This window comes from Typopeltis vanoorti, chromosome 19 (assembly GCF_054136105.1).
Source record: "Typopeltis vanoorti isolate ZY-2024b chromosome 19, IOZ_Tvanoo_1.0, whole genome shotgun sequence".
Taxonomy (NCBI): domain Eukaryota; kingdom Metazoa; phylum Arthropoda; class Arachnida; order Uropygi; family Thelyphonidae; genus Typopeltis; species Typopeltis vanoorti.
The window spans coordinates 71,579,518-71,594,614 of NC_143567.1; the positions used below are offsets into that span (position 1 = coordinate 71,579,518).

The 15,097-nt window shown below is 33.2% G+C and overlaps 1 protein-coding gene across 1 annotated transcript in view; it reads left to right on the forward strand.

Annotated features, from left to right (window-relative positions):
• The window catches only part of LOC150096239 (midasin), a 1,081,806-nt gene that overhangs the window by 161,336 nt on the left and 905,373 nt on the right, over window positions 1-15,097 (forward strand). Inside the window, exon 15 of the mRNA XM_090409469.1 lies at window positions 6,669-6,783. Coding sequence (XP_090265595.1) covers window positions 6,669-6,783 — 115 coding nt within the window. The remainder of the gene's footprint in view (window positions 1-6,668; window positions 6,784-15,097) is intronic.

Here is a 15,097-nt window from a genome sequence, read left to right on the forward strand (position 1 = left end):
TCTCATATTTTTATATAGATAGATATATTGTTATTGTACATTTGCAGTACAAGCACATGAAACGTAAAACGATTAGTAATAAAGAAAGAATTAAAAACATAAAAGAAGTTTAATAACAATTTAATGTGATGGATGTGTTTCAATTCTGCTACACAAAAAGTCATTATCAGGTGAAATATTTGAAACTACAATTCTTAGATTTCTGCTTTGAAATGAAACTTATATGAATAAGCATATATTTACTAATATTCATTAAGCGCCCAAATACGCAGGAAGCAAAATTTGTGAACCCGCACCAATGTGCGATTTTTTTCCATTAAAATATAAAAAATAACAAAAAAGAAATAATAACAAATAAGTTTCTTTTAAGATAAAAAAAATCTACGTCTTAAAACATTTTCAATTTGTTTTCATCATTTCATGGCCCACTCAACAAAACCTACGGCCCCCAAGGGGGCCACGGCCCACATTTTGCGAAGCACTGCTCTAAATGCTCCATAAAATAATCAACCAAAGCAAGTGATATAGGATTACCATTTGCAGTACTTTAATCTACTGAAGAGTTTCTTGGAGTGGTATATTTGTAAACAGTGAAACTACATAAAAGTAAATCATCATTTCAGACTCTTGAAGATGAAGAGCCTTCATTTTTTCTTTAAAGTGAAAATTAATTTTTATATAAGAGAATTGTTTCCCAGTAAAATTTCATAAAAAATTTCATCTTTTCTGGATAAAAATATTATAAGAGTAATAAATTATTTTTGTTTTCTCTTACATGTGTGAAGCTGTTATTCAAAAAATATAGTAAAAATGAATAGTGTATGAGGACTATTGATGGTCAGAGAGTAGCTTGGAAATGTATCACCCTCTTAAACAAAAATGGTTTACTGTATTGCTTCAGAGCACTGTTACAGAAGGCATAACATACTGGATAACGAAATTCATAGAATATGAGACAAGAAGGATTTTTGAATTACATGTGTTAAAACATTAAACTTCTTTTTATTTACAGTATGTAAGCAAAATTGTATACAGAATAATGAATACAAATACTTCAAAACAGAGAAACTGTTGTTGTTGCACTACAATAATTTGGTTAACAACTTGTATAAAGTTATTCGTTGAACTGTAGAAATATGATTTTGCATGAGATAATATCTTAACAGCTTCTTCAATTTGTGCATGCTGACAGTGATTGATAAATCAAAGCTTTGCTTACACAATCCATCTTGTTTATCTAGTCAAGATTACTCATATTGTAAATAGATGCGTCTTGTTTCTCCACCATGATCAAACTATCTTCTAGTATGTTAAAAAGTGGAATTTTACTTGTCTTGATTTTTATACTAAATTGTTATATTGGTTATTCAGTTTAGTGAAGGAGTCCTGAAGAATTGTAGTGGATATGTTTATTTTTTATTTGGATCTCACCCACAAAAGGTTGTGAACCTCTATTACATTAGTACTGTGAGTTGGCTGAAAGTTAAATAATTCAACAATCCTGTTTTTAGAGACCAAACATAGATCTTTTTCAAGCTACTTCATGCCTAAAATAAACAGGATGGTGATCTCACACTGAGCAGTGAAATTCATCTATCTGCCTAAAGGCATTCACAAATGTCAATGATATGCTATCCACTCAGTCAACCTAAACTGTGTTAGTATGAGTGGTATGATTTTTACTTTATACCAGTGATATCCTTAGCATAAAGTAAAGAGCTGAGATTAACAATTTTGATGTCAGTTTTAATGCTGCTCTCTTTCATAATGTGATACACATAGATTAATGTAACAATGGAGATATTTTGCATGCTTGACTTACATTTGATTTCACTTCACACCAGTCTTTCTGTACATCCTTGAGTATCCCCTTAAGTACTGGCTACAGGAAAACCTTGCCCAGTTAGCGAAATTTGGAAAAAAATTACGGTATAAGCTATATTAGAGGATAAAATCATTAGTTAATAAAAATCAGTTGCTTAAATTTTTATTTAATGTCTAAACATTTTGAGCTACTTTTTTACAAAAAAAAATTAAGTAAAGTTGTTTGAATCATGCTCGACTTTTTCATCTTGTCATTCAGTTTGCTATAGCCGGCGATCGCTTTATCAAGATTTTGGCGGACTTTGAATCTTCATTCCATATCAGGATCAGCATCAAACAAAATTTGCTTAGCATACTCAATGTAATGGAAAACTAGCTCTTTGGAGTTAACTTAGTCATAACATTCTCTTCTTGTTCGCACTCCTTATCTTCTTCATATGCACGCTGTTCTTCTAGTTGAAGAAGATCATTCTTGCTTAACTGTTCTGAATGGGAATTGAGCAAGTTTCTCACATCTTCATTATCCAGTTCATTAAATCCAAGTTCTTTTCCAATTGTGCTGATTTCTTCAATAATGTTAGATCTTGGATTTTGCACACAATAAAACAACATAGGCTTGAGTTTAAAGTTGCCTTCTGCATTGACTCCTAATAAAAGTTTAAGATGATCTCTAAATACTTTGTATCCTGGTTGAGATACTTCAGTTTTAGCTAGCAAAGTTTTTGTTGGCATACACTTCCAAAACAGACCAATTTCGTCGATGTTGAATATTTGCCGATCGTCATAATCACCCTCCTGAATTATCTTATGCAGTTCTTTGGGAAACTTGGCTGCAAAATCTTTATCGGCACCAGCAGATTCCGCAGTTATTCTTAAGTTATGCAGCCCAGTTCGATTTTTAAAATGGTCAAACCATCCTAAACTCGCAGTAAAGTTTTCACATTCCTCTTGAAATTTGGTGTCTTTCAATGAGGTAAAAATATTGAGAGCTTTTGCCTGAATATTCCCTGTACTAAGGGATATTCTTTTTAGTTATAATCCTCAATCCAGAGTGAAAAAGGATGCTCCATCTCGATCATTAAAGGGCTTCTATTTCGGGTGATCTGCATGCTTAAAGAAGTAGTAGCAGCTTGTCCTCGTTCTTTGTATTCTTTTCTCTTATTTAAGATAGTTCAAACTGTAGACTTTCAGCATCCCAGTTCTTGCACAATCATTGTATTACCAGTGCCACTTTCATGTCTCTTAATGATTTCCTGCTTTTCTGCTCGCTGCAGGTTGGCAACAAAAAATTTCGCATAATATAAAAAATCGTGTTAACTGATTAATCTCTCTCGCTTAAAGTGAGAAATAGTATAATTTCACTCAATCTCACATATTGAATTTGCATTAAGTGAGGTTTTCCTGTATTTCAGTTTCAACTTAAGCATTAGCTCTATATTATTATATCTCTAGGGCATCAAATACTTATCAAGAGAGGCTGTACATCACCCACACCAGCTATCATACCTTCTCTTAAACTCATTCACTCTAGATGCACTCACTACTTCAGCATGCAAACTGTTCTACTCACTCACAGTTCTGCACACAAAATTAACTTCCACAGCTGCCTCAGCTTGACTTCTCCACAGCAAAATTAACTTCCACAGCTTGACTTCTCCCTTCCTTCCATATAATGAAACATTTTATCAATTGATATTCTATAAAAAGTCCTCTCCGAATTGTATAGACCTCTATCATATCATCCCTCTTTCTCTTGTCTGTCAGTGCCTACATACCACATGCTCCCAATTTGTTTTTATAATCTACATTTCATAATCCTCATATCCTCTTTATAACTCTTCTTTGTACCCTTTTTACAGTTTCTTTATCATCTTCAAATCCTGTAGACCAAATCTAATGGTCCAGTCAGGTGTTATTATATCAAGGCCTTGTAAACAGGCAAATTAACTTCCATATCCTTATTTGTCAGTGATCATTTTAACATTGCAATTATCCTCTGAGTTGCATTTGCCATTTTTGCTAGTGACTCTTGAACTTCAACTTCTTATCCACCAGAATACCAAGATCTTTAGCCTTGTCAGTTACTCAAAGCATAATTCCAACAATATAATATGCCATTGGATATTATATCACACCAAAGGTGCATAAATGTATGCTTACTAACATTGAATTGATAACCAATATCATTTTCCTGCACTTCTAGCTAATTCAAATCATCCTGTAAATGCTGTGATCAGTGGCATCTCTGATTGTCTTGCCTTTTTCTGTATAATGTCCTGTATCCTCATATAACCCTTACCATGTGTCTAATTGACAGGCTTCGATCTTGGATGTTATTTATAACTTATTTTTAATTTTTAACAGTATTACAGCACTGAGCACACTAAATTATAAAAGGATTTATTAACTGCCTTATATTTTGATGGATTTCAAACCAGTAAAACATGTTACAGTTTACACATGACAATGAGTAAGTGAAACAATTCCTTTTGTATCAGACAAAAGATTAAAGTCCTAAATTAGCACCTTGTGGTGTGAAAAAAGAAGTATTACAGTTGTGTAGGAGTTTATCACAGGATAACAGTCTCCCAAATTTTTGGCATATTAACGCAACTATGCTTGTTAAGGTTAGGAGAATGCTTCATAGCCATTGTTGACTCTAAAAATAAACTTTCTGACCTGTAACAACTTCCATATAGCACATTGGTGGTTTTCTTCAAACCTTGTGTGAAGGGAAGTCCTAAGCATGGTCCACCAGTCCAGGCATAATAATGGTAGTGAACATATTTCTTATAGTAGGCTAAGTCAGTCACAGGGCTCTTCGCTCACTCCAGGATATTCTAGAGAATTGAGTTTGTCCTTAGGACAGCAGATCCAAATTGCTAATTTGACATGCGGCGTGAAGGTTATACTTTATTAGTGCTTTGGCTGTCTTTTCAGATGTACCTCTGATATGTGGAATAGAAAAAGTGGTGTTTTGTTCTTGTGTGTTTTGGAAGGTGGGAACTGTAGCCATTAACCAAGAAAGTATGGCTAAGGTAGTCCACAGTGCTACATCATTGTAACCCTGTGGAAAGGAACTACATCATTACAACAAGTAGATCTGGCTCTGTGTGTAAATGTTTTTACATTTCTATACTGCTGGGCTGGATGGTAATTGTTTATGTAGATATCTTCCTGTGTGTGTGCATGTGTGCGTGCGCGTGCGTGCGTGTGTGTTAGCATTTCTCTAAATGGAAAAAAAAATAGTGATCTATCTGGAAGGTGAATAAGTAATGTGTCAAGAAAAGGCAAACAGTTATTTGATTATTTTCTAATATGAAGCGAAGGCAGAATGGGGAGAGGGGAACCTATTGCAGTACCATTAATCTGTTTGCAAATTTCTCCTTGCCTTGTAGATCATATGTCCATTACAATTGGAATTGTTTCACTTACTCATTGTTCCATGTAAACTGTAACATGTTTTTTCTGAAGATGCTGGTTTGAAATCTTCTGAAATATAAGCAAGTTAATAAACATCCTTTTATTATGATGGATTAATATTAAAATTTTAATAGCATTAAAACTAAATTATGAAGAAAGAAAAATCCTACATAATTCTACAATTGCTTTTTATCTTGATGCTTAAATCTTATCTGAAACATTCACTGGTGAAATTCTTAAATACATTCAGTAGTATTATCTTTAACTCCAATTGCCTTTCTACATTTCAGGTTTCTGGTGGCTTTTTTTCTACTTCAGATATTAATATATGCTCTTGATTACACAACTGTTGAATATTTTCTGCTACTGTACTATCACTGCTTATCCTATATTTTAGTTTTGCAAAATAATTACTCCAGACATCTAGAATATGATGTTTTTATTTTTGCTATTAATTTCTGATTTTTTATGTGGTATACTTCCTTTCTGAGCAGTTTCAGTTGTCAAAGGAATATTTTGCTGTTTTGTGGTGTCTATCTTCTGCATTAATGTTCCACAGTAATGCAGAAGATTTTAGCCTGCTTACATTTTTCTCTATAATTTCTAAGGGCACATGCTAATTTACATGAGAAGTATTTTCTAGGTGATTTATTCTTTTTTTTTTTTTTTCAGGACTGCCTCTTTAACTTCTTGATTTCATTGCAAAGAGTGCAGATTTTTGTATCTTTAGGACTATCTTCACCACATTCTTTCCTGGTGCTGTGTTTTTCATTAGATTTTACTGTCAGGTTTCTAGGGTTTGACTCTTGTTCTCAAATTTGCATTTCTCTAATAGTTTAATATATTCGAATCTACTCCACTTCCAAAAGCTGCTCAAATTTGATACTTTTAAATTTTTTGTACATATTTTATATATTGACAGCGCTATGGTATAGCAAACTATGGAAATATTTGGTTATAGTAAGCAGTTGCTATAGCAAATTGCCTTAACTATAAAATTGTCTTGGGGATAGGGCTTTATTTAGAATATTTCAGTAACTTGTTATAGTAAGTGTGTTATAAATGTTATTGCTCTCATGAGAATCAATTGTAAGCAAATATTATTTATTAGTTCATTATGAACTTATTTTGCTTATTGTTTCAATAACTAGATTGTTTTAGAAGTATTTGTTAATGCTCTTTCATATATAATTTTTACATTTAGCAACTTAATATAGCTGTCTAAGCTATATTAAGTGTTTCTTCCTTTTGATATGTAGCAAGTACATTTAAATGCACTTGATGTACAAGAAGTGCAGCTGATGTTATATATATATATATATTGATCTTTTGCTCTTTTTACATTTCTTAAAATTCATTTTACATGTATATAGAATCTTTGACAGTTTTTTTTATTTTTTATTATTATTATTTTATTTTAGTTACAAACCGGTTGATATTAAAATGATTCTATCTCCATTAAGACAAGAATATGAGGATTTGTTCTGCTCATCTTTTTCCCAACAGCAAAATGCCAAATTTCTACATCACATTTTGGTATGACATTTAAATTTTTCTCCTCCAGAATATTACTACTACTTACTAATGAGAAGTTATATAGTTTGGATGAATTATTATTTGTTATATGAACAAATTTTCCATTAATTTCAGTCTTTGAATAATAGAACAGTAATTCTTATAATAATATTCAGAAATCTTTATGAAACATGATTTATTCAAAATTCAGACTCAAAAATTCTCAAAATGCATTATACATTTCAAATTTTAACATAACTAGTAATTCAATATTATCACTTTTTGTAAATCACACTCACAGTTGATTTATTTTTAGAAAATTAATTTCAGTTGTCATTTGGTAAGTTATTATTTTTGTACAGGCACCTATATGCAATCCTAAGATTTATCATTGGAGACCTAAATTATCCATACAATATCAATCATATTTCTCCTGAATCCAGTACACAACTGACTCTGGCAACCCATTCCATTCATTCACCACTCTTAAAGCCAAAAAAAAATCTAGTCTTCACACCCTTGCTATCACCAATTTCCAGGAATGACTTCTTGGCCTATCACCTCTAGCCTAATGCTGAAATATTTCCTCTGCATTAATCCTTTAAAAAATCCTTTAAGTAATTAAACATTTCTATCATTTCCTTTTTTTTTTCCTATCAGCCAAGCAACTTTTTCAACCCACAAAACCCTCAATTTATTGACTTATGGAGCATTCCACAGACCATCTTGATCGCTTGCCTCTGAATCCTCTCTCTACAACTTCCTCATTCCCAAGAAACTCAGGGGACCAGAACTGAGTGTGGTTAATCCAGATGTGGTTGTATCAAGGCTTTATAAAGAGGAATGATAACTCCTTCTCTCTGCTTGTTAGTATGTTCTTCAGTAACCAAGTGATCCTGTGATCTACCCGGGTTACCTTATTGATATGACTTCTAAATTTCAACTCCAGAAATGTCATACTGTACACAGACCAAGCAGAAACTCTCTAATGAGAATAAACTAAAACGAAAGGCAGTAGCTGACAAATCACTTGCTCAAATCGAGGACATTGTAAATTTTCTAAATTTTCTTCGTTTTATTTGGATGTCAGTTGAGGTTCACTGATCTCCAGGAAATGCTAGTTATAAAAATATCTGCTGTCTCACATCCACCTCAAGTAGTTGCAAAAATAGTCCTTAGCAGTTGGGATGTCTAATTCAGCCTTCCTCGAAAGTGTGGACTGCAGGAGATTTTATTAGTAAGTGTTGTTTTTCAGTTTGAAAATTTTCAGATACAGTGCAGAATACGAAACATTACAAATCCTATTAATTAGAAAAGTTAATTTACATAATTCATTTAATTTCAATATGATAATATCCATAATATTTTGTCACATGCTGTATATCTCAACATGTAAGTGTATAGTGGCACATGAAATTAGCCATTCTTGAGAGAAACTTGTCACATGAAATTAAGAATTATCAACACGTTAGCACAAGAATATTTTAATATTTGCCAAATATTTCAGTCTGAAATTAACAGACTATCATCAGTGGCTTGATACAACAGTTTTTACTAGGTGGAATACAAACAATTGATCATTCAAAAGTAGAACAAGCTGCATGATGTTACATTGCTAAGCACTAAAGAGGGGTAAATTTCATCAGAGTGATGAATAAATTATAGGTATTAATTCACAATTTCATATAACAATCTTAATTTATAAATTCAATTAAAGATAACATTAGACCAGTGTTTCTCAAACTTCAGATATCTGTGTACCCCTTCTTAAATTTTCATTATTGCCAAGTACCCCCTTATCAAATAATAAATTAAAAAAAAAAAAAAAATCAGCTAACGCCTTTTATTCCCGTATACGGGAAGTAGGCAAGACCATTTAGCCCATTTATAATAATAATAAATAAAGTACGTCCACGCAGTTAGCCTAGTGACTATGCGCTTAGCAACCATATGCCTGGGGAAGGAGTGTCTTAGGTTCGATTCCCGTCGGTGACGTGAGGAGCTGAAGGATCTTCCTCAGCCATAGCCAAGTTAGCCAATCTTGGGCGTGGACAGCAGGGTGTTTCCCCAGTTTATTCTGGGGTTTTTCATCCAGCAAAGCAGGCAAACTGGCCTTGATAACTCAACACTACAGGCCATAGGATACACCAAGGCATAAGGCTGACCACCTTATCCTGTAAACGGAGTGAGGTCCGATGATCAATGGACCCTCGACACTGCAAGGTAAAAGAGGGTATAAGGAAGATGAGATGAGATAAATAAAGTATATTTCATTGTAAATGACTATTTTATTTGAATTTATATGTTCATGTAAACAAAAAATATGATTTATTTTTAATAGAACAAAATTTGGAATAGGTTCCTCTTCATTTCCCATCCATATTTCAAGTAATTCATATCATACTTATGAAAATTTTTCATCTTCTTCCTAGTTGTTTCTCTAGAGATGTCAGATGACACACCCTTATCAATTTCATTTGATCCAGATGCAATATCAACGTTTTCTTGTTGCTTACAGCTACTTCTATTTGCTATGTTGCTCCCTTTTGTGGGTTTTATAAATCCAATCTTTAATCAATGAACCATACTTAAGAATTTGAAAGCTAAAAAAAATTACTGTATTTATTCAAATATAACTCGCACTTTTTTCCCAAAATTAAAGCTAAAAAATTGTGTTGCGATTTTTTATCTATTTTATATATATGGGGATTTTCAGAAAAAAACTGCAAATGGTGTGACTTACCAAGAAGCTCCTACTCACTATTGCTACTTTATGCATTGAGAACTGTTTCCATGTCCTTGTGTGCATCGTCAAAGTCATCTACCCAAACGCATATGATTGGTGCAGTATTAACTAAAGATCGCATGAACCAAAGACAAATTAGCATTGCAACAGTTGAGTTGAAATGCTAATTCTCTTCAACCGAATTCCATAATATCTGAAACACATTCACTATATATTTCTTAGTTTTAACGTGTTCACGATGGGGTGGTTTTGCTTGAGTCTATGCAGCAGTTTCTGTTGGAGGGGAGATGTGATTCATTAGTTAGTGCCGTTTTTATCCCAGTTGTGTCTAATTGCACTATTTGTTGAGAAATATAATGATCCCGTGCGTTAATGATGTATAGCCGAAAATTGCCCCGTATCCTCTGAAAACCTTTCGCGTACCCTAGGGGTATGCATACCACACTTTGAGAAACACTGCATTAGACTAATGTAAGAATTAGAAAGTCTCAAATGAAGAGGGGAAAAAAAAAAAACTTAGTTTGTTATCTGGATTAAACTTTCCCATATTTTTGACAAGGATAGGCAATCATTTCGATTCAAGTTAGGACGTTGAAGTAAGGCCTCAGCACTCTCTTTGAATAGTCTTTTGAATTTACAGCGACATCTGTGTAGAAGGCGAGTCCTGGACCAGAGAATGTTATGCCTTGTCTCTATCCCATGTTGTGCCAACCCAGACTTATCGGATTTGTTGTGAAGAATGTACGATTGATGTTCTTGTATTTATATTGATGTTCTTTTTTCTATAGAGTGTCCTGTTTGTCCAAAGTACAACAGATTGCAGTCACACGGAACTTGATATACACAACAGGCAGTGACATAGTTGAGCATTTATCTTTAGAAGAGGGGAAATAGTGGATATTTTGTTAATAGGGATATAAGTGGCTGTTTAAATCATATTTCTTCAGAATTCTTGAAATTCGTTCTGATCTTCCGGAAACATATGGAATTGGAACTCAACGTATTGATTCTTTTGTTCTGGATTGGATTGTAGGAATCGAACAGATGTTGTGTAGTCTTTTCAGAGAAGCCATTTAATTTCATGTAATGTTTGATCGTTGAAAGTTCTTTCTGTAATTAGTGGGGAGTTGAGCAATTAGTTCTAGCTTTTCGAATTAAACATTTTATGATTCCTGTTTTTTGATAAGGATGATGGGCAGATTGTTTGAGAATGTAATGTCCAGTGAAAGTGGGTTTTCTGTAAACTGTTGTTGTCAGAATATCTGAAGGTGAGCGAATGAGAAGGATGTCTAAAAAGGATAAACTTGTTGTCTTTTTCAATCTACATAGTAAACTTGATACGAGAGTGTAAAGAATTGATTTAGGATAAAAAGGAAGGTAAGGAATATGTTGTGAGGCCACACTGAAAAAATGTCAATTGTGAATTAATACCTATAATTTATTCATCACGCTGATGAAATTTACCTCTCTTTAGTGCTGAGCAATGTAACATGTTGCGACTCGTTCTACTTTTGAATGATCAATTCTTTGTATTCCACCTTGTAAAAATTGTTCCTTTTAAGCCACTGATGATAGTCTGCTAATTTCAGACTGAAATATTTACCAAATATTAAAATATTCTTGTGCTAACTTATTGATAATTCTTAATGAAATTAGCCAATAGTGAAAAGGACTTTTTTTTTTTTTGTTTATAACAGTAATGCACTACTGTAGCAGCTGTCATGAGCAACTTGCTGCTAAGAATATGTTATTTATAAATGAAGCAGTAAAAAATGTGAACTACAATTTTGAATAGTGAAGAAATGGGCAGTAAACACATGCAGTTTTTATTTCATACTTGCGTTTGCTGGCTTTCTCATGGAAATGTTCTTGCTCATTTCTTTGAATGCAAGATGAGATCAAAATCTATTTCAGTGATAGTAAAAATCAAGTATTTTATCTCTCATCGCATTCATAATTTCTCAGCATCTTGAATGGTTTAAACCTTGCATTACAATGAAAAGATGTCATTGTATCATCATCACTCATAACCATTAATTTCATGATTAAGAGTGATTTGCACAAAAATGGAACTATAGAAGAAATCTGACAGTCAAGATTTTGCAAATTTTAAAATGAATGATTTTAAATTATGAAGGAAAGTGGTATTAAACATGATATCAAAATTGGAGATAACAAATAGCTGATTAATGTCAGCTATTTGCTTTATGCGGACAATGTTATACTTCTGAATAAATTCACTGCAAGTTTGCAAGATTCCCTGACTAAATTGAATAACTGTTGTAATAGGTATGGTATGAAGGTCAGCATTAAAAAGACAAAGACAATGAAAATAGGTAGAATTGTTGAAAATGTCAACTGCATTGTGAATGGAGAACCTGTGGAACAAGTAAAACATTTCACCTACTTAGGCATGATTTTTAGTGAAGATGGTAAATTAAATGTGGAAATAGACAACAGAATCAATAAAGCTGGTACAGTAGGAAGTCAATTGAATAAATTCATATGGAATAAGAGAGAAATTAGTCGGAACATTAAATTAGCTGTATACAAGACAGTGTTCAAACCAGTTTTAACTTATGGATCTGAGAGTTGGGTCAGAAGTAAAACACTTGACCAAAGACTGGAGACCGCAGATATGAGGGTCCTGAGAAAGATTAGAGGCATGAACAGATGGCATCAAAGATCTGATAATATTGGAGTCTTGACAAGTAACAGATTGATCTGGAGGAAAATTGTAGATAGGAAGTTAGTAATGATGTAAATTTTTCATGTAGTACTATGATATCCTGTAACACCCCCTTTAGGGTACATGGCAGGAATTTGATGATGATTTTAAATTTTGAATGATTTCTTGCATGTGTTTGGAGAAAAAAATTTCTAACTTGATTATCAGCTTCAAGCAACACTTATGAAGTCTGTGATAATTTCAAAATATAATTTCCAGAATCACTTACAGGATTTGAGTGAGTCAGAAATCCTTTTATATAGATATAGCACATGTAATATATCGAGGATAAGCATTCATTGAAAGAGACAGATAACCTTATAGAACTAGCTTCAGTCATTTCACTAAGAAGCTTGTTCATGGAGAAAGTTTTGGACTTTTTGTTGTGATGTATGTTTGGAATAACCTGGACTCAGAGATATAGAAGAGAAATACTCACCGCAATTCTCCTTGTCTTAAAACTGCAAAACCGAAAGCCCAACTGGCAAAGTTGGGTTTTCAGCACTTCTTTATCTGAAAACAACAGAAATGGAAATTGGTCAAATATGAAGCCAAATGTGAAAGAAAGAAAGCAGTCATTTTTGATATTAATATTTTTAATATAATTTGTTCTTTTTTGTACTAACTTAATTCTTTGAATGCTTGAACTTAAATACATTTAAAATTAAATACTTTACAAGTGGCTCACTTTTTGATATAATTCAAATATATCCCATTTCTATTCTAATTTTCCACTGAAAATTATTACGGTTATGTGTGCCAGACTAGTGCACAATTTTTTATTTTGAGGGAGGGGCTTACAAAGGCTCACCTCCAGTTGTAAAATATGACCTTTCATTAATCATAGGGATTACAAAAGTTTGAGAAACATTGGTCTTATTGGCTCCACCTTCTTTAAAGAGCATAGAACAAAAGTCACCATTGCAAAGGAGCGATATGTCAGTGTGCTTGAAATGTTTTGTAAATAACTGGCATCACTTTATCCCTCACTTTTGGATTAATTCTGATTCTATTGGGATGTTATTTCACCACATACATTAATTATGGCTAGAGAACAATTTTCAAAACATTTTGGGAGGTGCGTATTGAGTCTGAACACTAAATTTGAGCAGACTCTCCACGGCTTAGAAACTCTGATTTCTACCTATGCAATTGTTTTAAGGACTGTGTATTTGCTAACAAGCCTATAAACATTGTTCAACTAAAAGAAATTATCAGAATAAATCAAAACATGGCTAAGTGCAAGAATGTCATGCAAAACATTCTTGTATGAGGCTCAAAAGTTATAGAAATTTTGTCTATATTATATCCCATTTTCATTGAATTTGAATAAAAAACATTGACTTTTGAACTTGGTATTTTATTTTTTTGTCACCTTGTATATATAGGTTGATGATTGTTTTATAGGGAATCACCTAAGGGTCAAAGCCAAATAACTGGGAAGAGACTCTCCCACGTCACCTTTCAGGAATGCAGAGAACCGACTGAGGCTTCTGGCCTAATGTCCAATCCTCGCCTTTGCATGATGTGTCCTGTTAATAAGTATCTACTGGATATGGGGGATGGGTTGGCAGTTTGGGACTTAGGCAATTAAATTGTCTGCTGTATTTTCTTAAACCATAAATGCATATGATGGTACAACATTATGAGATTTCATGTTGGCTGCGGCATCACCTGGTGAACAAGGCCCTCTCTGTTTTCGTCAGTGAACCAGGTTGAACAGTGAATAGTCAGCTACTGGAACAAGCTGCAGCTCAATATCTAGAAGAAGAAGAAGAATTAACCCAACATCAGAAGAACTGAAGATAGGAACTATGAGTATGAGGAGTATTAATGGAAAGGAAATTGAACTTGCAGAAGAATTGGAAAAGTACCATGTGGACATAACTGACATTACTGAGACAAAGAAGACAAACACAGGTGAGGTCTTACTAAATAATAAGTACAGGATGTTATTTTCAGGCAATAATAATCAAGGAAAGGAATGCTTAGCAAAAGCATTCAACACCAAACATGAAGATAAACTTCTTGATTGGAAGACAGCAAGTAGAGTTATGTGGACAAACTTCGAAATGGGACATGAACGTAACTTATTTTTACCTATGATCCCACAGAAGATTCTTCCAAGGAAAAAGTGAAGGAATTTTTTTTGAGTCATTAGAACAGGCAACTGACCTAAAGAAGATGGTAAAAGTGGTCCTTGTTGGAGATCTGAACAGCAGAGTAGGAAATGATCCCCAGGCATATAGGAACATTTTGGGAAAATTTGGAGAAAAGTGCAATGCTAATAACAATGGTAAGTATTTACTGAACTTCTGCTCAAGACACAAATTAGTCATTACGAACACAATGTTTCAACATAAATATGTGCAATTTCACATATGTAGAAGACACAAGAAATAAGAAAAGCCTCATTGACTATGTCATTGTTGATAGTGATATCTTCATGCCCATTCAGGATACAAGCGTGTACAGAGGATTTGAAATTGGAAGTGACATTACTTATAGTACTAAGCAGGATAAAAATGGATATCACATTGAAAAGAACGCAGTATGTAAGAAAGTTTTAAAAAGAATTAAAGTTGAGCTGCTTTTACATTTAAATTGTAAACTGAACTATACAAACATTATTGAAAAAAAAATGAAATAAATGAAAACAAGAACCAAACATTGAAGTCTCAGTGGCATACTCTGAAGAAGACGTTGATTGTTTCAGTTAGGGAGGTATATGGTGAAGTTGTCTGCAAGGATGGAAAAATAATAACACCATGGTGGACTCAAGTTAAAGAATCAGTCCTGGCAAAGAAGAAAGCATCCCAAAAGTTCCTAGGATTAAGTTGGCAGATGTCATAAAAGGATAC